The following is a 21,865-nucleotide window of genomic DNA, read 5'->3' as shown; positions in this document are numbered from 1 at the left end:
AAGCTATGTAGCAAGAAAAAGACCGTGTAAAGAGAATTAATATATATATTTAGCCAAGCTTAAAAGCGGAGCTCCAATTTTTTTCATAGCATTTAGAGAAATCTGCCTATCGTATGGACACAGTAACCTTGCCAGTTCCTCATCCTTTCTGCAGTTATATATATTTTTTGTGCATACGCAGCAAACTCCCCATCAACAATAACAATGGAATACAGAAAACACAATTATTATTTAAAGCTGATTTGTTGTAACAGAGGGCATTTTTTCTCCTTTCACCGAGCAAGGGTTGGTGATTGGTTGATCTCTGCGCTTGTACCCCAATCTCGTCCTCAAAGCCCGCGCGCGTTTTTCAATGGGAATGAGATTGCTAGTACCTAGCCTCCCTCGCAGACGCTCTTTTGGCTCGTCACGCAATCTTTCCTCCCCAACGAGCAGTGTTCGTTGGGGAGGAAAAATTGCGTGACGAGCCAAAAGAGCGTCTACGAGGGAGGCTAGCTAGTACCCAGATTCTTAATTTAAAAGTTTCGTAAACAAATATGGCGGCAAACTCGTTTCCAGATTCCGCGTTACCCTTAAGCAGCGGAACGGGGGCTGGATAAGGGTAACGCAGGCTCTGGGAGCGATTTTAGTTGTCTTTGCGATCTTTGCTTTGTTCTAGAGATTTGGATAAAACAGGATAAAAATATCAGTGTTCAGACATTTTTCTGTATTAGGATGGAGAAAAAAAAAAGAAAGGATCTTTTTAATTTTTGCATAAGTTTTCAGGTTTGGAAGCGATCGAATTTTTCCTACGCCTCGTTTTATTTTTCCTGCGCCACTGTGTGGAAATGTTCTGTTCTTTGTACAGCAGATTTGTTGGGTTGAAGGAAAACTTTTAATGTGATAAATCTCAAAAGTCGAAGTGGTTTTACGGTGTCAGTGGAAAGCGAAAGGTCCGACAGCTCTGTCAATCAAGGAGGCAAGATAACTTCAAATCTTTATGTATGCACACACACCTTTAAACTGTTCAATGTAGTGTTTTTTTTTTTTTTGGAAGAAGGAGCAATTTTCTAAAAGAAATCTTAAATCAAGATAATATTAAAATTGCAAGCTAATACGTACAATAGTAGGCCAGTGTTGTTATATGAATTCATGTGGTCCACTAATACCAGTACGCTAGATTGAAAAACGAGTCATAATAAATTATAGGGATTTACAAGATATTTTAAATTTCATCGTTTTCTAGTCAAATTGAGTGATTTGTTTTTGTTGATGTTTAGGTTCTGTTTGAGGGAGATGCACATTGGAGATGTTTGAACACAGGAGAAATATTTCAAGTCAAATTAGCTCTATGTCATTTTTTTATTTTCTTACTGCACTTATAGCTCATTAATTCAATACATGTAAATTAGATTGAAAAGTTCATTTTTAAAAATTTCTGTTATTCCCAGGTTGATAGCTATTCTTGTACACTTAAAGTTGTTTATTTTGGTTTTTTGTAGAAACTCAAACTAAGTGCTCAGTTCCATGCAATTGATATTGTCAGTACAATAGCTTAACTTAATTTAAAAATGCAGTATAATTTTTCCTACTTGTTTTGGTAGGGATAGCAAAACTTGAACCTTTCATAATTTCCTGTCAGTCACATTAGTTCCTTTGTTTTGAGAATGAAAAGTGATAATGTTTTGTTCAGATTGTTTATTCAATTGGCTGCCTCTTATTCTTGATATTTGTAAAGTCAACACGACAATCACTTGTGAATGCCATATATGAAAACAAGTAATAATCAAAACTGGATTACGGAGTGCGTTTGATGACCTCAATCCTAGCCTAGGTTGTCTCCTTTGCTAATTTGGTGATGATGTCATCTTCCCCTGCAAAATCTACACGGGGTGCCAGATATGTGTCCCAATATCCTTTCATTCATGGCAATGAACTTTGGTTCTCCCATACAATCTCAACTCCAATTTGTGTAAGGAGTGTGTTCTTTCTATGTTGAATGCAATAAATGTCGTAAAACTAATTATTCAACAGAAAAAAAAACTGTTTTTTTTTCAGTCCCTAGTCATCTGTACCTTTTTTAAATCAAGGTAGTAAATTGTTTGACATGGAATCAAATAACACTTGGGTGTAAATCCTCAATTGTCCCTGTCAAAATCTTTACCAAAAAAAATCTATTAGGCAGTTATGGAAGCCAGTTATCCCCAGCAGTTTTTCAACACTTTGCTACATGAGAGTTAACTTGGAGTCAAGTTGGAAATTACACAGCAATTAAGGGATAATGAAATTTTGTGCTTTGTAGTACTGATTATACAACTGAGAAATCAGAGAATTATCCTTGGAGTGTAAATTTCTGTGTGGGAGGAAATCACTTAAATTTTGCATCGCCCTAATGAGAAGATTAATTTTGGACCATCAGTGATCAAAGTCATGGGGTCATGGGTTTTAATCCTGCCAAGGTCAAAGAGTTTTTCTTTACCTTTCATGGAATACATTTCCTTACTGAGGTAATACTGAGGAGAAAATTAAGTTGTTTCCTTCCACCAAAAAATTTACACTGCAGATTTTATTCTCTGGTTTCTCAATTAAGGAACAGGCCTTTCTTCAACCCATTAACCTTTTATCCTTACAAGCAAAATCCCAATTGAAGAAGTCATTAGACTGCTAAACACTACACTGCTGCGGCCTCATCACTTCAGCTTGTAGATAGCACCTCATCTGAGAAGTCCCATTCATTTTTACACAGCAAAATACCTACAATGTATCATTAATTTTAATAAGCACTCTCTAAAAAATATTCCTTAGTTTAATTTAATCCTGTTTTTTCCGAGAAAAAAAAATAAAAGGAACAAGAGTGCCTATAGAGAGTTGAGTGTGCATATACAGTAATAGTCCTCTTCTGAATTCACAAAATGATGTACAACTAATACTTTGCTTGAAATATAGCAAATTAAAAGCATTTTATCACTTTATTCTCCAAAAGAATCAGTGTATTAAACTATTTTTTAGATAAAGAAAGATTTTACATAAACCCTGGACAGAATGGAAAAGGAAAATAATATCATTTAGTGTTTTTCCTTATGTTACTGAAAAACTTATACCAGACTATGTGATAAGGTGTAGAAAACTGTAGACTGCGAGCAGTCTTTTTCTTTTCCTAACTTCTGTTGCGCGCGATCTGAGCTCGAGCGAACGAGGAAGCCGCGACCCCTCCTCGTTCGCTTTTCTAATTTGCATAATTTTGCCGGCGCTTTTGCTCGTGTGATCTGAGGAAAAAAGGAGGACTGCTTGCAGTCTAAGAAAACTGTAGCACTGGTTACTGACGTCACAAAACCCATGACAAGTAACAGTTATTGTTGGATAATCAAAATTAAGTAAAAGAAAACAATTTACTTGGTATATTAACATTTGTATAATGTTTTGTGACAATCACTGCAGTGGAAGTACCAATTTCTTTTTTAACTTCCTAGGGAAACTTTTGTTCCAAAAATAGGAGACAAAAAACTAACTGAAGCAAAGGCAAGAGAATTAACAACTATTTGTTCAAAGAATTGGGAGTGTTGAAAAATTGAGAGTTCAAATAACTGAGATTGCACTGTAAAAATAAATAACTATAAATAACTTTTGTGCCCAGGCAGTGGCAAATCTTAAAACACTCCTGAGTGAGGGTTCATAATTTATCCAGATGGCGGCCCATGATGATTTTTAAATTTTTCCCTTTCACGTTTTGGATAATGCTATTGTTTGACGAGGTCAGGTTCTGAGATGACGAATTGTCCAGAATTTGCAAGTCTGATTACCCCATCAGGATTCATTTACATGAAAGCAGTGGCCAGGGGGAAGCTGGCTGGAAAGGACTAATTCTGCAGTCGGCCAAGATGCCATTATCGATGGCAGTTCTATGAAATGGAATATTTTCAAAGATTTCATGACAAATCAGACAAAGAAATTTAGAAGATGACTGTGACTAGCTCACTATGAAATTACGAAGATAAAGAACGGAACGAAATGCATGGAGGGTTGCTCATGACATGGCATTGCACATTGACAATGCACCTGTTGTCAGATTACATAAGGGCATTGTAACAGATAGGGAGGAGGAGGGAGGGTTTTTTTTCAACAGGACCCAGCTAATCATGATTACATGAAGGCATCTGAAAGTTCAAAAAAACATGTACCCGGCTATAATTATTTTGCTAATATTTGTGGCTAGAGTTATACATGGAATTTGTCAAAGATACCTGCAAGGATAAGAGAGAGCATCAGTGCGCTTCATGTGCAAATGGTTGGCTGGCTTCATGATGGGCAGAATTCCATGCCCTTTCACAGATAAAGAGAAGTCAAGGTGCAAATTAAAATGTCTCTGAATCTCCGTCTACTTCTTTAGATGGAACAGCATGACCAATACTGTTGATGACTTTATGCCTTATTCCTTCAATGAAGGAAAGCTGAACACAGCAAAAGAAATTGCAGACTTTTTCTTCTACTTTTGTGGTTTCTGAAGAGCTAGTTAAAGTGTACCTAGACCATTCAAAACATCTCCATTTTTCCAAAGATTTGCGAAGTCAAGCAACCTTTAAGAAGCGATGAAACCGAGAACTAGGATTTACAGTTGGGAAGAGTTACTACTATCTGGAGAGTTAAAATCTCTTTATGTTTTTGAACTTGACACTAAGTTGAAAAACACTCCCTTCCATACAAGAAAAAAAAATTCAAAAATGAAAAGATTGTGCTAATATCCAGTAATCTACGAGAAGCAAAGGGGACAGACATTAGCGACAATAAAAGTGCCAGGCTAGTGTCTTTTACAAGCTAACAAACCCACATCTGATGATAATGATAAAAAAAGATGGAGACGACACTGTTGCTGTGGGTGAAACATGGTGCAGTGAAACTGAGGGGATGCTGAGTGAGAGTGAGAATGATCATAGCAAGTGTGAACTTTTACCATTGCTGGTGAAAAAAAAAGTGAAGCACTAGAAGTGGACACGCTTTGCATTCAATTGGTAAATCGCTTAACCTTAAATAGTATAGAAAAGTGCTTAGACCTTAAAAATATTGTTAATGTTACTTAACTGGAAGGGGTATTTTGCAGAACGCTGAATGCCGAATGTCGCATTTTACGCCACCTATAAGAGTTTAGCATTAAGCAACGAGCAAAGTTATCAATGTCTAAGCACTTTTCTTTTCTGTTTAGGGCTAAGCACTGATTATACAGACGGTTAGCTTTAAATTATTTGTTGTCATAGCAGCCATTGCATAAAAGGACCTCCATGGATTCAGCGTTTGGCGTTCTGCAAAATACCCCTGCCGCTTAAAAATTAAACCTTAACTCTACTCAAATAAAAATGCTATCTGTCATTAAGGTAATAAGGTATCCTCTTGAACCCCCAAAAACCCGTTTCAGCAGAACTAACATTCTAAGCTACATGTACATGGATGTGAGTGGACGTCCAAAAAAATATCAAAATATTATGTACTCAGTAGGTAAAATTCAGGACTGGATCGGCTATTTATCGAGTTTTGATAGTTTTCTTCACGCTCGAAGTATTTTTTTCTGTTATTATTATTATTTTTTTTAGTTTTAAAGATGATCGAGGCAAATTGTCACTGTCACTGTCACAGAGAAAAAGGCTACACTAAACATGAAACAGACTTCAAATGCTGGAGTAACAAATGGAAAAAAACTGTGATAATTCATAGCAATCAGAACAGAAATAAACTAAACGACGATCTTGAACAATTTGCACAAAAGAGCGAGCAAATATTAAATTTTGCGTACACTTGATGTTTTGATGAAAATGAGGTCACACTATTGACTAATTTTACATTCGCTTTTGACGTTCTTTGAAAAGACATCCTATAAATGCAAAAATTATAAACATATGCGAGAAAAACGTGTCATTAGTTTATGCTAACGATACAGTGTTAGGAGGCGTTTGTTTGACTGACTATTTAACCTGAGAATCAAATTTTCTTAAATGAAACAAAAAGGAATGAGATTAGAAAATAAAACTCCAAGTAAAATAACGAACATGGACCGAAAAAATGAGTTAACAGTAGCTTAAGTTAAACAAGTTGCAGTGTCAACACTGCAAGAAAAACAATATCTTGCAAAACAGCAAACTTAAAGTTTTGTCAACAAAATCACAAAAAATAAAATACTCGCCTCTTTGGGGATCGATAACAAGTCCTTTTATTCCATTGCTGATGTTTCGTTCGGTATACAACGTTAAGTAGGCGAAAAGGTTCACTTCGTTGCGTCGGATCAGAGTAAAATGATTTCTCTTCGGCCGCAGTTATCCCGCCTCTAAAAGAGTCCATTTGTTTCTCCCGCCGCTAGTCGTCCTGCTCTTTTTCCCGCTGTTGGAAGGTAAAATTGGAGGAGATTAGAAAATAAAACTCCAAAGAAAAAAATAAACATGGCCCGAAAAAAATGACCTCAAAAGACTGCTCTAAAGTTATTAAGTTAAATGCGTGTCAACAGTGCCAGAAATACGTGTCAACAGTGCGAGAAATCAACATATGCAAACCAGCAAAGATTTGTCACCAAAATCACATGGACATACTCGCCTCTTTTGAGAATAACCAGTCCTTTTATTCCGCGGCTGATTTTTTCGTTCGTTTTACAACGTTAAGTGAGCGAAACTTTCCACTTTAAGAGGAAAAATCCAACGATTCGTTGCGCCGGATCAGAATAAAATGAGTTTACTTCAAGATTCGGTTGCTGTTTATGCCACCTCTCCCGCCGGCCGCGAGTCGTATTTATACCCTTTCTCCCGCTGTTGGAAGGGAAAATTTGCAGGAGATTAGAAAATAAAACTCCTAGGGAAATAATGAACATGGAACGAAAAAAGTGAGCTCAAAAGACTCCTGTAAAGTTAGCAGTATTTAGCTTATTAAACAGCGTGTCAACACTGCAAAACAACAGGTTCGTGCAAGACAGCAAAGAAGCAAAGTTTTGTCAACAAAATCACATGAATATACTCGCCTCTTCTGAGAATAACCATTCCTTTTATTCCAATTCCTGATTTTCCGTTCGTTTTACAACATCAAGTGAGCGAAACGTTTCACTTCAAGAGGAAAAATTCAACGATCCGTCGCGCCGGGTCGGAGTAAGATGGTCTCACTTCAAAGTTCTGATGATGTGCAAGTCGATTTGTTGCTCCTGCCGCTAGTCTTCTTGCTGTTTCTCCCGCTGTCGGTTACATAACTTGACTTTGTATTTTGTTGTCTTCAAAATGTCGTTGTGTTTTTCTTAAAAGCAACTTCCCGCTAAATAAACAAGGGTCGCAGCACAATCGCAGCACAGCTTCACACAACCTGAGTTGTCCTGTGGTACTTAAATTGCGGTTGTTCCGCCCGAAAGTCTACGCTTTCGGGTGAACTTGCGTCGATTTGCACGACGAAATACAACATGCTGAATACATCATATTCAATATGGAATTCATAATTAGTACTAAGTTTTCACTTCGCGGTAAAATTTCCCGCTAACAACATTTGTTACAAATCAACATGCCAGCTATTTGTCTTGAAATCATAATCAATCATCTTGTAGGTAAATCCCTTGAAAAAACTCGGCACCTCAACGTAAGGATCTCTTTTAGTTTGTTTGTACAATTTTTACTGATTGTATCTCCGCTTGTTTTATATTGTAGTTCGTATAGCTATTTTTTTCCAATGTAAATTTTCCATTTTATTATTTTAAACATCACACGAATCGACGTGAGTCCAGGCAATATAACGTCGGGCGAAACGACCGCTGCGTACGGACGGACGGACAGGCGTACGGTCGTACGGATCGACAAAAGTGACGTCATAACTAAACCAAAATTTCTTGCATTCACGGGTTACCAAATTCTGTTAGCTATAAGGCTCCGTTGCGCGCGCCTTCGGCGCGCGCGGAGCTCCGCTATTAACTAAATCACCTAAGAAAATATCACCTCCGAAGATAAAGAGATGGAAAACATTCTTTCAGATGTGGTTAGACCCATATTAAGTTAATTGACTAGAATCTCCTCAGTTATTCAACTTACTTTTTTGAGTGTGTTTCCGTAGTAACTTCAAACTGCAAATAACTTATTATTATCAAGCGTACACTTTCAAAACAAGAAGAAGCGCTTCATTTCACCCCTTTGTGGGCGTGAGATGCAAATTTAGACGCTGTTCATTCGTGGCAAGTTGTTGACTCAAAAGTACTCTAAAAAATATGCCTCAAAATATTATAATATCACTACAGCAATATATGATATCAAGTTCTAATATGTTAAACAAGGGTTATTCTGAAAACTAAGCCGATTTTATCGCCGAAGAAAAAGGCACATGTTGTTTGTCAGTTGTTTACGCTCTGATGGTTGATTGATCAGCCCCTTAAACAACTGCATTGATGAATGCTCTCCAACTTAAAGAGTAAACTTGCAGCATCGGTAGTTGTAGCGAACCCTTCGGATAATTGCTTCGACTTTTGCTGCTTGCAAACGTGAGAACGTTCCGATTTAAATAATTACCACCCTATTTCTATTATTCCTGTTGTGGCTAAGGTCTTTGAGCGAATCGTACGAGTGACCCTGGAAAAAGTCATTTCTAAGAAAAAGAAAGGCAATCGTTTGAAAGATCAATAAATTATATATGACAGTTACATTTACTTTAGTTTTTTGTCTGCTTTATTGACTCTCTTTTTGTGCATTTATGAAAAAGTTGCAAAGCTGGGGTGGTACTTCGGTAGGTTTATGATAAGTGTCCCTCAGTGGGGTTGCAAATTCGCCGACAATTTTAGGGGAGTCACTTTCCCAGTGAGAAAGGGGAATTTTTAGACTGCCATTATAGGTATCTCTCTAGCGATCACGGAAGTTTTATGTTTAGCCAAATATGCATTATTGACCAAGTGTACCAAGTTGGCCGGATATTGGCTCCTTCAACAATTGATTCTAAAAAAAAATAAAGAAATAAACAAATTGACTTAATTATCCATATAGATGCATTATTAATTTTATTATTTATTTATTTATAATATATCATGCAATGTTCAGATGTTCATATTTGAACTGCAGATGAAAGATTTTAAAATACTAACTGCGAGCATCTTTCTTCTATTAAATCTTTCATCCGCAGTTCAAATATATGATGTCTCATATATTCATATTCATTTATTCATGTTTCAAGGGTATATTACGAATTACGAAAAGACTGATGATATGGATTTATCAATTCTATATGGCATAGCAGCGTCTTTAAATAACGGGATTAATCGTAGCAACGGAATGTGTTTTTGACAACGCCGAAAGCGGTCATGAAGGCTTTGCACTGTACTGTTGGAGGTATTATTCCATTGCACTTCAATGGCTTATTTTCATGTTACTCTTAGGTTTCTATGCGACTGTTTTTACATAAAGGTTTAAAAAGAATGTAAACTCAAAGAGAAAATAAAATTTAAGATTGATAAGTGTGAGTCTTCTCTTCTCTTCTCTTCTTCATACTTTGCTTCTCTTCACTGTTCATATCTTCTCTTCTCTTCTCTTCTCTTCTCTTCTCTTTTCTTCTCTTCTCTTCCCTTCTCTTCCCTTCTCTTCTCTTCTCTTCTCTTCGCTTATCTTCGCTTCTCTTCTCTTCCCTTCACTTCTCTTCTCTTCTCTTCCCTTCTCTTCTCTTCTCTTCTCTTCTCTTCTCTTCCCTTCTCTTCTCTTCTCTTCTCTTTTCTACTCTTCTCTTTTCTTCTCTTCTCTCCTCTTCGCTTCGCTTCCCTTCTCTTTTTTTTTTCTTCTCTTCTCTTTCCTTTCTTCTCTTCGAATTCCCTGCTCCTCTACCCTCTCCTTTTCTTTTAACTTCGCTTCTCTTCTCTTCTCTTTCACTTCTTTTTTTTTTCCTTTTCTTTTCCCTTTTCCCTTCACAGCTCTTGAAAATAGTCTTTGACTCGTAACCAAAAATACATATATAAGAAGTATATCTCCATACTGGTGCGCTTCCACTCTTCAGAAATTCACCAGTTGTTTATGCTTAAAACAGAGATTTCGCCGAGAAAAATCGAAACTGCCAGTTCCTTTTTTTTCATATTTTTAAAATAGTTTTTAAAATAGCGGCTTCGAACCGTTTCGATTTGGGTGGTAGAAAAAATTTACTGACGAAGCTAAATGTGTATTTCTTATTCCTATCAAGGTCGTAAAAACTCATTACAGATTCCGAAAATAGATGAACAATATTTGATAATTTTCATACGTTGTCAAACACGTTGTCATCATGCGGCTTTCCACGAAAATGCTGTATTTAAAACAATTGTTAATTAATAAAAGGCCTTTCTCAAGATACTGTGTTTGTCATCAGAGTTGATCAAAATATCCTAACAAAACCTTGCTAAAAGGTCAATCGCATAGGCGTAGACTTATCCTTTTTTTATAGTAGATATACTCTTCGCTTCAGTTAACACCTATATTACGTATGTTCCACTAGACTAACAAATTAAGATAAAATCGAAGCAAGAATGGGTAAAATGTTGTCATGGCAGTAAGAAAACATAATTAAAAATTTAAGGAGGCTTCTAACAGTTTTCTGACCTTGGAGTGGATATTTTGAAATCGAAATTTCGCATGCAAGGCATGCTTCGATTTTGGTCTTACTACACCATCATTTCAATCTATGATCAAATTTTAGCGTTTTATTGGTTTTCAAGCGACAGCTGTTACCATAGCAACGGTGGCGAAGGGCAAATATCAACACCAGAAGATACAAGCTTCAAGCAAGAAAATACCAGATGTGAATTTAAGAGAAGGCCCCCCCCCCCCTCCCCCCAACAAATATACTTTGGTATTAAACACATTTCAAAAATTCAAGTATTTTTCAGCTCAATCAGGGAACCATGGGCTCCTGGTTCAACAATTCTTTTTTTAATTCACTCGAACTTTTAGAATTAAGGGTTCGTGTATGGTTTTTGTAAACCTTTGACGTAAACTAAACGGCGGCAAGTGACCTGAATAACCTGTTCAAAAGGCATTAGTCGCCTAAATTACCTGATTACTCGGATTTAATTATTCAATTGGATCATACAGATATCTCACAGTCTAGCAACACGTGAAAAATACTGCCTTTTCTTTTCGGAGGGATAGAATATTAGTAATATTTAGTACAAAGACGGCCGAAAATTCGTGGAACGAGACTGTTTCCTAAGCTTTCTTTCATTCACTCAGACGGCTGTAGAATACGAACTGTCAACAAGTTAATTTGTTAGTTTTCTTACATAGCTCTTATGCCAGGCTTCCAAGCTTGTACAGTTTTCGTAGATTTGCATCATGGCAGGTTTAGTAATAGGTACGGTCCTATGGGGGGTGGGGTAGTCCCGCATAATTTGAGCATTATACCTCCAGCCGAGCATAATTTTAAGCATAATACCCTGCTTTCACGGGTGACGCCCGAAAGCATAATACTCTATTTTACGAGCATAATTTTATTTATTTATTTATTTAACTTTATTTATACACGGGTAAAAACATCAGGACTTAAAGTAAGTACTAAAATTGCATTAATTATTTTATTAAAATACTAATCTACCACTAAATTAAATTTAATAACAGCAAAAAATAGAAACAATAAAAAAATAAACTGCCTGCTTTCCATGAATGCCGTGTGAATTAATTAACTTGCATTATCAGAGAGGAAACTTTTACAGCCGGATTTAAAACTAGCAAAAGATTGTGCTTGCCGTAGATTGATAGGTCAGCTGTTCCACAGCAACGCACCACTGTAGCTGAAACTGGTTTTTAGAAAATTGGTGCGGGGGAGTGGGACCGCTAGTTTGCCCTCACAATTCCTAAGAGAATAGGTAGATATTGCACTCCGATTAGTAAACATTGATTTCAAATAATCAGGGGCGAGACCATTGAGAGATTTATAGACAATGGTGGCTGTTTTTAAATCACGTTGAAGGTTAAGTTTTTGCCAGCCAAGTTTAACAAAGAGATCATCTGCATTGGCATCATATGAAGAAGAGGTTAAAATACGCGCAGCGCGATTCTGTAGTTTTTGTAGTTTAATAGAAAGAGATTTATTGCAATTCCCCCATACGACACTCGGTAATCGAAATGAGGTTGAACTAAAGTATTATTAATAGGTGCATAGGAGCGTTTCCAAAGGAACAAAAGACCTGCTTCTCTTTAAGATGCCAATGCAGGAAGCAATTTTTTTGGAAATATGTTCGATATGTATATTCCAACTAAGATTTCATCTACGTATACTCCAAGAGATTTTGAAAATTCTACTTGTTTTATAGAATTACCGTCGATAGTAAAGGACGGGAGTCTGTTAAAAGTATTTAGCCTTTGCCTTGAACCAATTAACATAAACTCGGTCTTTGAGCTATTAAGAGTGAGGTTATTTGCCGTTAACCATTCAGTAATTTTATTTAGATCATCGTTCATATTTTCTTCTAGATACGCAACGTCGTTACTGGCAAAGGTCAAATGAGTATCATCCGCATACATTCTAGGATGTTCGTTAACAAGACAGTTCGGTAGATCGTTTATGTAGAGTAGAAAAAGGAGAGGTCCAAGGATAGTACCTTGAGGAATACCGCAAGTTAAAGGTTAGCTATCAGAGAGAGCCATTTACAAAGCGTTTTGCATACGATTATCCAAATAGGATTTAAACCAATTAGACGAGTTGCTTCCGACACCATAGGCCTTTATAATTTACATAGCAAAATAGAATGATCGACGGTGTCGAAAGCTTTCTTCAAATCAGAAAGATTACTGCATTAAAATTACCTTTATCTATATTAAAAGCCCAATTATCTGTGGCTTTGAACAAGGCAGTAGCAGTGAAATAAAGTGAACGAAGCCCTGATTGATTACAGGAAATTAGACTTTTTACAGTGAAATATTCGTAAAATTGATTGTAAACACAGGCAATAACTTTTCATTATGGTAGCTGAAACAACATGCACTCCTTTGAGTGCCAAGTTTTTATGTTCTGTTAGTTATACTGGGCTATTTTTTTTGGGCTCATAGTTTCAGTCAATAATCATTAGCTTCTTTTGTTTTTGGCTTTTTGAATTGATTAGCGGTTAATATATTAAAGCAGGTTGTGCTTTTCAGGTTTGATTGTCTGTTCTACGCAAATCTCTAACTTTGGAGATGTTGGTGACTGTTTTAAAGTGGAAAAATAGTGTACTTATTTCTCTGTTTCTTTAGTTCATGCTGGATGTGCTGTTTGGATGTTTGGTGTGTGCTTGTGGGCTTGTCAATCAAATGTGTAAATTAAGTGAGAAACCTGCGCAATTCCTTCGCGCGTGTTTTTAACCTTTTTAAAATTTAGCTTGCACGAGAATGTCTTTAAGAGTTAAATTGGCCTTTTTAAAGTGCTACTGAAAAGAAATTTTCATATCCACTTTTATCGCCTCAATTTATAGTTTGAAAAGTGGTTAATCAAATGGTGAAATCTGTTTTGAGAGAAACGAAGAGAAAAAATGTTTTTTCCGCCGCTGAAAGTGACTTTTTGGGCTTAAACATTTCTGGACACTGGGATGGTAAAATAATGAGGACAGGCCAAACACAGCTCCTTTTGGTCGAGATAGGAAGAATATAACTTTCAAAGCTTTGCTCTTACGAGAACGTCTTTCAAAGATCTCCCTTTTCTGTGCGAAAGTAGGGAAGGGACTTTGTATATCTCTCTTAGCAGAGGGTGATTTTCTCTCAAGTGCCATTTACTCACCAGAATTTTTTTTTAAGGTTTATAGGCACAGAAGGGCGATCTTCCTTAACAAACGGCAAAATGTTTTTTTCCTTTTTTTGTTTTCTTTGTAGGGCCGACATTCTTTCGCTGAAATTGACTTCTGAGAGAGTTTCATCTGGGTAACCTCTGTGGCGTAATCTCTGTTTGAATAGTAAGAGAAATATTTTCTTCAAATGTTGTTTTTGAAGGGTTTGTTCTGAGAATTGAAGTCTTAAGGCTTCGCCTTCGATAAAGCCAAACTAGGCACAAAACACAGTCCAAAATCCCTGTTCTTCTTAAATAATGTGTAAGGCGTAGTGCGCTTGTCTTCGCTGGACCTCTCAACTAATTTGAATGCGCTCTGTAGGCAGTCAAATTGACCATCTGTTACCCCATATTATACTCCGTGTGGTGAGACCGATACAACCAGTGACGTCACAAGATCGTTTTGGCTGCGTCAAAAAAGCCGACATTTTGGCCCAAGATTGTCATATTCAAGCTCTCAAAAGAGCACCTTCGGAGACCGAATTCCCAAAGAAAGTTGGCTATGGTGCTGGAGGAGGTATGAACAATGCTTTTGGCAAATCAACTCAAAATGCAAAATTTTGTTTCAGTAACACTTTAAGGCCTCTTCTTCCCCCGTGTATTTGAAGCTAAAATACGAGTTTTCAAAGTTAAGAAAATAAGATTTTCGTTAAATGATACTAAGAAATGACGGTCCTTATTTTGAAGCCTTGAGCGAACGAGATACGAAACTACTAGTGGTGGACTCACAGACGCTTAATGCTTTGTTCGGTCACATTTATACGTTTGGATAATAATAATAATAATAATAATAATAATAATAATAATAATAATAATAATAATAATAAAACAAATAATATCTTTCTTTATTATAATATTCCAAGCAAAATTGATATTTACAAGTTAAAAGTAGAAAAAAGAGCTATTAAAACCTATTTAATAAACCTAATAATAATAATAATAATAATAATAATAATAATAATAATATTCTTTTGACCGGTAAGGCTTGTCAAAGTCGTGTTCTCCTAAGGAGAAATTAGATGTTGGTTATAGTCTTTGTGGGATACAAGGGAAAAAATATTTCAAGCAATCTCTTAACCGGAAACGATTCTCCCATTTGCTCTTGCGCGCTTTGTCGGAAGTGTTTGAATCTGCTTACATTTCAATGCTGTACACTCCAGAAACTGTGGTGGGAGTGTTTCGAGACAGGGATTGTGGGATCTTTTCGAGGAAGGATGAAGAGAAGATGACGAGCATTTCGCTTACGAACAGTGCCTTTTTCTTGGTTCAGCTACGAAATATAAAAAATACTTCAGCTGGAATAATGTTTCCATCGCAGCTGACTATAATTGCTATTGTTTTAACTTCTGTGTCCTCTTTCCAGAAACACTTGCAAACTGATCCCAGAATCTCTCATTCGTACCTCATAGTTTTCTGAAATGTGCCATTGCCGTCGGTGGAATTAAAAACTGGCTCAAAATGAGACACAACAACAAGAAGAAAATACGTTGGAAGCAATGTTCACTTGAACGCAATGCATATTAAAGTTAAAAAAAGCTGCTACAGAGATCAACCGTTTAACCATTGCAATCTTTATTGAACTAAAAAGCGCTTCTACTTTGATAATATGTATAATAAAAACTGTTTCTACTTTGATCAACTTTTAACTTTTACTTTAGGAAAACTGCTTCTACTTTAACAACTGCATATTTTTTTATCAAAGGTTCGCCATCTTAAAGAGTAAACTTACAGCAATCGTAGTAGTAGCGAACCCTAGCGGAGTTATAGTCTCCCTCCCTCCCGAGGATGAATGCGTGCAAGAAATAAAGATGTGGACAACCCACCCACTGCCTGTCTAGATACATTATGGAACCGTCTGAGCGGGGTTGCCAACTGGAGACCTTTCTGAAGCAGTGAACTCTTGCACCATTCATTCTGTTTTTCAGGTTCTAAATACAAGAATTGTCACAATTAGTATATATACACTTCATTGAAAAACGTTGTGAACGGGTATAAACTGTGAATAATAAGATCCAACAGCTTTCTGGGAAGCGTTTGAACTATAAGCTTATTTGCATTCTTCGACACGCTATTCATCCTGCTAAAAAATTAATTGCGTGCGGTTTTTAGGGCTTAAATTTAGCATATAATTCGCAGACAAAAGAAAAGAACAAAACTTTGAATTATGAGCATGCTTATTAGATAATCTCATAATTCCATCAGGTAGCGTCGTAACGATTCACACCTTACCCGGGACAAGTCTTTTGGCTATAGAGACATTTTAGGCCAGTCCTACTATTTGTGGTATAACCTTTCGCTAGATTTATTATTCTTTCATCCACGCCAAAGAGATCAGTGTAAGATTTATTGAAGTATGACCGTAATTTTTTCATCCGGAAACTGGAAAAATGCAGAAATGATAGAATAATTAAAAAACTACACGAACACTCCAAATCTTGAACGAATTTCAAATTAAATCGACGAGCTTGCAAATTACTTTCTCATCCCTCATCGAATCAGCTGCTGAACATCGTATTTGACGATAGCTGAATGACTTCGATAAAGTTTAATTTGGGAAAGTTTTAGAAAATTATCATTAGTATTGCTTTTATAACCGTGTAATAGACGAAGAGTTACTTAAGAAATCTCTCTTCTTGCTTTTGCGTGACTCCAAATCTCGCCTTGCTCACGGGATTTGACATGTGAACAACCAGAGATAAAATCTTTATGGCTATACAGTTAATAAACTACAAAGCCTCTCTCGTTTTCTATTTTTCCCACCTGAAAGTTATTTTCCAGAACGTTGATTTTTGCTCTGATCGGGTTAATCCTGCCCAACTTGGTGACCAAGTTCTACAACAAAGGAAAAATATCCAGACCATAAATTTTCCTGTGATGAACTCATACTAATAATACAGCTAAATCTGTCCTATAGGGGGTGGGGGTAGATACTTACATCTAAAAGCGACGGGGAGGTGCAAGGGATACCATCAATCTAATATCCCAAGCGTAATCCCTTCCCAACCAAGCACGCCCGTTAGCTTAGGTACTTAACATGAAAAAAGAAAACTGCTTCATTTGTGGTACATCCAAAACAGGGGAAGGGGAGAGAGAAAAACGACTGAACTGATAAGTCAGACACAAAAAATCATCCGGCGGTACCTGACGGTCTGTCGGTTTGGTCTGACTAATCGTAGAGACGTGCCAAAATGAAGCTATCCAGTAAATCACTGCGCAAAATTTCTCTTCTCTTCTCGCCTATCTCCAAACCTCGCCACAAAGACATTCTTTGGTTGGTTGCGATGCATGCATGGCCACTTTAAAAAGAAAAAAAGCTGGTGCAAGTGGTACATTGAAGGGAGCTGGATTGTTAGTTAGTTGGTTTTTGAGGAGAAGGGAAAACCAGCGAACCTGGAGAAAAATCTCTTGGAGCAAGGACGAAAACCGACAACAAACTCAACCCACATATGACGCCGAGTCCGGGCATCGAACCCGGGCCACAATGATGGGAGGCGAGTGCTCTCACCACTGCGCTATCCCAGCGTCATCCTGCTTTATGGGTATTTTGTGCAGCCAGGACTACTTTTATACTCTTAGCAAACTTTAATAAGTAGAAATTAAAGATGCTGAAGTTTACATATAATAAGTACTAACTTACTAAAATTTAGGAATTCGCTGTGACCGTTGATCAACCAGAGATGTATCGGCTCGTTAAGAGAAATATAACTCTAATTTTAATTTTCAACAGGAAACTAAACAAATTAAAAGTCCCCGCTCCACCGCAGCCGATCAAAAATTCGACGTTCCAATAAAAAGAAAAAAATGCATTCTCTTTTATTCCCCACCTGGACACGGTGTTGCAGGTTTTGGATTTGCCTCTTCAATCCTTTCAGGGTGAGGCGACGCTTGAATAAGCGGCGTCCCGCAGAATCTCTCTACAATAAAAGATGAAAAAGGTGATCGGTGAAGGGAAATGGTCCTTTATGATAACGTGGGTGATCGCCAGGAGAACATTGAATTAGACAAACTTCGAAAACTGAAAGACACGGAGAAGCTGAGAACTACCAAATACTGTACGAAAACTGAGAGAAATCTGGAGAGACATTCAGGTTTAAATAAAATCGTGAATACCTGGTTTGCGGGCAGCGATGCTCCCAAGCAACTGGCCATAAAAAATCCAAAAGCCAACACAAACAAGACGCGAAACATGGTTCCGGTTCTGCTGCTGCAATAGTGAACTGTTGAAAACCAGAAACAAAATAATCAATTAAACGGAATTGAAATAATTCTAATCGCCTCGTTTTCTACTTAACTCAATAAGAATATTAAAGAAAAATAATTTAAATGTTGGCTTCTGTGTTCCCAGATAGCTCTGTGACCTTTTAAAAGAATACAGTCGAACCTCCACTAACGGCCACCTCTCCACAACGGCACCTCTCTACAACGGCCACATTTTTTTGTCCCGGCGGACAGTCCATACATAAGCTCTTGTTTAAACCTCTCTACAACGGCAACGGCCACTAAAGTGTGTCCCCAACTGCCAAAATAACCTCTCAACAACGGCCAGTATACAGTTCTTTTCTGTAAAAACCGTTTTTTATAAACTGATGCAGTAATCGACATTTGTCCTCGGAACATTACGTTTCTGTATCCATTTTAATGATATACGTATTTTGATTGTGTTCCATTTATATGCTGCAGTAAGCATAAATTGTCTACAATAATATAGCAAATGTTGCGAACTTTCCTCATTTCGTCTTGTTAACATTTTGATTCGAAACATTATTTACGTTTTATTGTGTATTTTGTCTATATATGTATTATTTAAGATTGGATTGCCGTTATAGGCTACAGTAAGCATGAACTTGGCACAATAAACATGTTGTACTTCCCGCAAAAAAGGTGTCATATTACACCCCTTCCTCCCCATAACGGCCACCTCTCCACAACGGCCACTTTCCTCTGTCCCCTAGGTGGCCGTTGTAGAGAGATTCAACTGTATTTTATAAGCTAATACAGATCGATCTCTTCGGATGCTTTAACTGAAACGGATCATGTTGCCGAAAGTGGAGGGAACGAATTTTATTTCCCGAATTAATACGAGCTGTTTCCCGGTCTTTCTAAAATGCTACGAAATCTTCCTCTTCCCCTAACGAAATATTTGCCCCTTACAAAACGAATAACTAGCTTCTTCAGTGTTAAGAATTTTTGAGTTAACATTTTTTCGAAGAAAACGTGAGATTTTCTTTATCGCTAAGGCAACGAAGAAAATATCAGCAAAATACTGTTTCCACAGATCGTTCTAGGGCCTTTTCGAGTACTTTTTGGACAAGCGCGGCATGGGTTGAAATGTTAGGATCATTAAGTTACATTGAGTCAATCTAGTCGCAGAAACCTTTTCCAAACGCAATTTTTGTTTCTTCAAAAACAAAAAAAAATATTACTTCCCATTTTACGAAAATTGAGGTAATATTTTGACTAAGAAAACACGGATACGATTAAGGCCTTCAGCACAGCCAATATTTACCGAAGACGCAACCGCGTTGGGTCGACAAATAATTGTCGGCTTCAGTGATATTGAGTCAGATCATCCATTTTGTAGTATTAAAAGAGGTAATTCGTTAACCTTCATTGATAGAAAAATCAACTATACGTTACCTCAAAGGCACTCGCGTTTTTCCACAGATGAATGTAGTCTGATTAGCAGTGTGCAATGACTGACGCTTATGTTCCTGCAAGGATGCGGGACACACCGTGATAAAACTCGCAAATTTTCGTATTTGAATCATCTCAATCCTTCCTAAGATTTTTTTTCCGCACAGTCATAAACCGCTTAAATACATTTGTATTACTGTCGGTTAAACGGCTAAATCGGTTTAAATCGCTATTGGCTACATGGGGAATTCAACCCCACGCCATCGTTTGGCCTGAAATTTTACGATTACGTGTGAAAATTCCATAACCTCCACAAAAGTAATGATACTGATTATATTCCACTGGAGATCTCGTTTTCATGTTCCAATGAGTTCCATTGGCCTTTTATATCAATTGCTTAGCGTATCGCGTTCTTTTTCACGAATATTTGGTAAGCCAAAATTAATCTTTCAGATATTTCGGGCGGATAATTCGTTTAAATTGGCGTTAAGGCTCATAAAATGCACTAAGCAAAGTCAATAGAAGTAAAAATATCCTGCGGCCATTCAATAGGTTGCCAAGTAGTTTTGAAAGCCTATCTTCAATTGTTTTGTTGATTATCAGAGTTATGTCTATTTCAGATCTAATATTTCTAGGGTAGTACCCTTCGAGATAGTTTTATGGATTTATTTGTATCGTAGGTTTATTTTTAATTTCCTCGTCTGAGTAGAATTTTTTTCTTTAACTCAATTTACCAATTGCAGTTTGTCCTAGCGCTAAACGTTTTGTCTTTGTCCTTTTCTTGAAACGGTTTCAACGATTTGAAAAAACCTTTTGTTTAATTAGTAGATGACGGCGTAGATAAATCACAGAGTAATATTTTGTGACGGACAGGTTTAGAATTCTATTCTATTAGTGAGCAATTTGCCCAAGGGCAAAAACAAATTGATGCTCAACCGTAAAGTTTATACAACACAATTATAATAAAACACAAAAGTAGTCTAGACAAGTTGACAAGCTAAATGTTAACAAGCTAGTGCTTAATTACAAAGTTGCTGTGTTTTCATCATTTTCCTATCAAACTATATTGTCGATTGAAAAGGAAATAAACTGGTTTGCTTGTTTTCTTGTTTTTCCCTAACTGAAATTATGGCATAAAATTTCTGCTTTCAAGATGTTTTCTCAGCTGTTTCCTTTACTTCAAACTGGGTAAAAATAAAAATACTAAGAAATAAGTTTAAAATCAATTTCAAGAGTCCTTTTATGGCTAAATATTGAAACGGTTCTCCAATCATCAGGATTGGAAGCCGTTTGGAGCTGAAGTACACCAGAAATTCAAAATTCAACTCTTTTAGTCGCCTCCGGATCAAAAACTATTTCTCAATTGCAAGACAAATTAATAAGGCTGAAATACGCAGCTTAATGGATTGACCAACAAAAGAAGCAACACTGCCTACCTTCAAATTGGACGCCCATTGATTTGTTTTGGTAAGTTTCTGTTCAAAAGGCCGGCGTTAATCACCCTAGAAAGTCGAGTTTTATTGTGACGAAAACCCACAGTTTCATTTCAGGGTCAAATTCCATCTCAGCCTTTCTGTCGTAGCACTCATAAGAAAACTGATTTCTTTTTCTATTGGCAAAGCCACAGCCGCTTGTAATTTCGGAGGGATGGATTCGATTCCCGTAAATTTATACGGGTAAAATTTGCTACGAATCAAAAGAAAAGTTAAACTCCGAACAGATGAACTCAGATATATATATTTCAGCGCGCACTTTGATATTTAAAATTAACATTCCTATCAAACTCCCGCACTCGATTTTGGTCAACAGAAAACGGAATTTGTCGTTGGGCGCTGCCCATCTCAATTATACTTTCCTTTCAATAAAAACGACTGCCAGCCACTCTGACTAAATGCAATCGCACATAAAACTAAAATGCTGTGAAACCAGAAACCGAGGTGAACTCACCTTGCTAATTATTCGCTTTTTTTCTGAGAACCTGAAGCAACCCAGGACCGTTTCTTCGCCAACGATAAGATTTAGGCAACTCACGACAGAGATGAAGTAAAAAAAAAAAAACCGCTGATGACTGTGTGAGTAAAAATCGGCTCTACACATGCAAACTAATTTCGTCGAATTGAACAAGAAAAAGCAACTCCGGTATGTGACGTAGGGTCTTTTGTTATGACAATTCGGCTTCTGCAAAACAGTCATAAACTCCGCGTTAAAAAAAGTAATAATAATAAATAACAGCTAGATCACCCTTTAAAAAAAAGGTGCAACGTCTTCTTCTTCTATAGCTATTGACCACTGTAGCTCCACTTTTTACTTATCTGTGATGCCTTAAATTACAAAAACAAATAACTGGCCCTGCTGGCTGAGCGCAAAAGAAACACTACGTGATGCCGTGAGCACCATTTGAATTATTTTTGTTTCGCTCGACTAGCCATTCCCGAGCCGCGGCCGGTGGCGACAAAACAGAACATAAGAAAGATTCTTCAGTTGTAAATGATCACAGGTTTAATTATTAGTC

General features: G+C 37.0%; 1 protein-coding gene across 12 annotated transcripts in view; it reads right to left on the bottom strand.

Annotated features, from left to right (window-relative positions):
* LOC146455458 (uncharacterized) overlaps positions 1-21,436 on the bottom strand; it is a 145,082-nt gene extending 123,646 nt beyond the window's left edge. The window contains exons 1-5 of one of the 12 annotated variants that reach the window (XM_085094140.1): positions 21,301-21,436; positions 17,830-17,936; positions 17,544-17,633; positions 16,480-16,551; positions 15,600-15,647 (exon numbers count right to left, since the gene is read on the bottom strand). In XM_085094140.1, the coding sequence (XP_084950266.1) occupies positions 15,600-15,647; positions 16,480-16,551; positions 17,544-17,633; positions 17,830-17,907 (288 nt within the window). In that variant the 5' untranslated portion in view covers positions 17,908-17,936; positions 21,301-21,436. Of the gene's footprint in view, positions 1-8,016; positions 8,049-15,269; positions 15,648-16,479; positions 16,552-17,543; positions 17,634-17,829; positions 17,937-19,356; positions 20,433-21,300 lie in introns of those variants that run through there. The other 11 variants (XM_085094138.1, XM_085094139.1, XM_085094147.1 and 8 more) reach the window with 11 other exon arrangements.
* Positions 21,437-21,865: the final 429 nt, after the last annotated feature.

The sequence above is a fragment of the Pavona decussata genome, unplaced genomic scaffold, assembly GCF_977016875.1.
Source record: "Pavona decussata unplaced genomic scaffold, jaPavDecu1.1 SCAFFOLD_273, whole genome shotgun sequence".
Classification (NCBI taxonomy): Eukaryota; Metazoa; Cnidaria; class Anthozoa; order Scleractinia; family Agariciidae; genus Pavona; species Pavona decussata.
The sequence above is the reverse complement of the archived record's forward strand: the minus strand, read 5'-3'. Positions and strand labels throughout refer to the sequence as shown.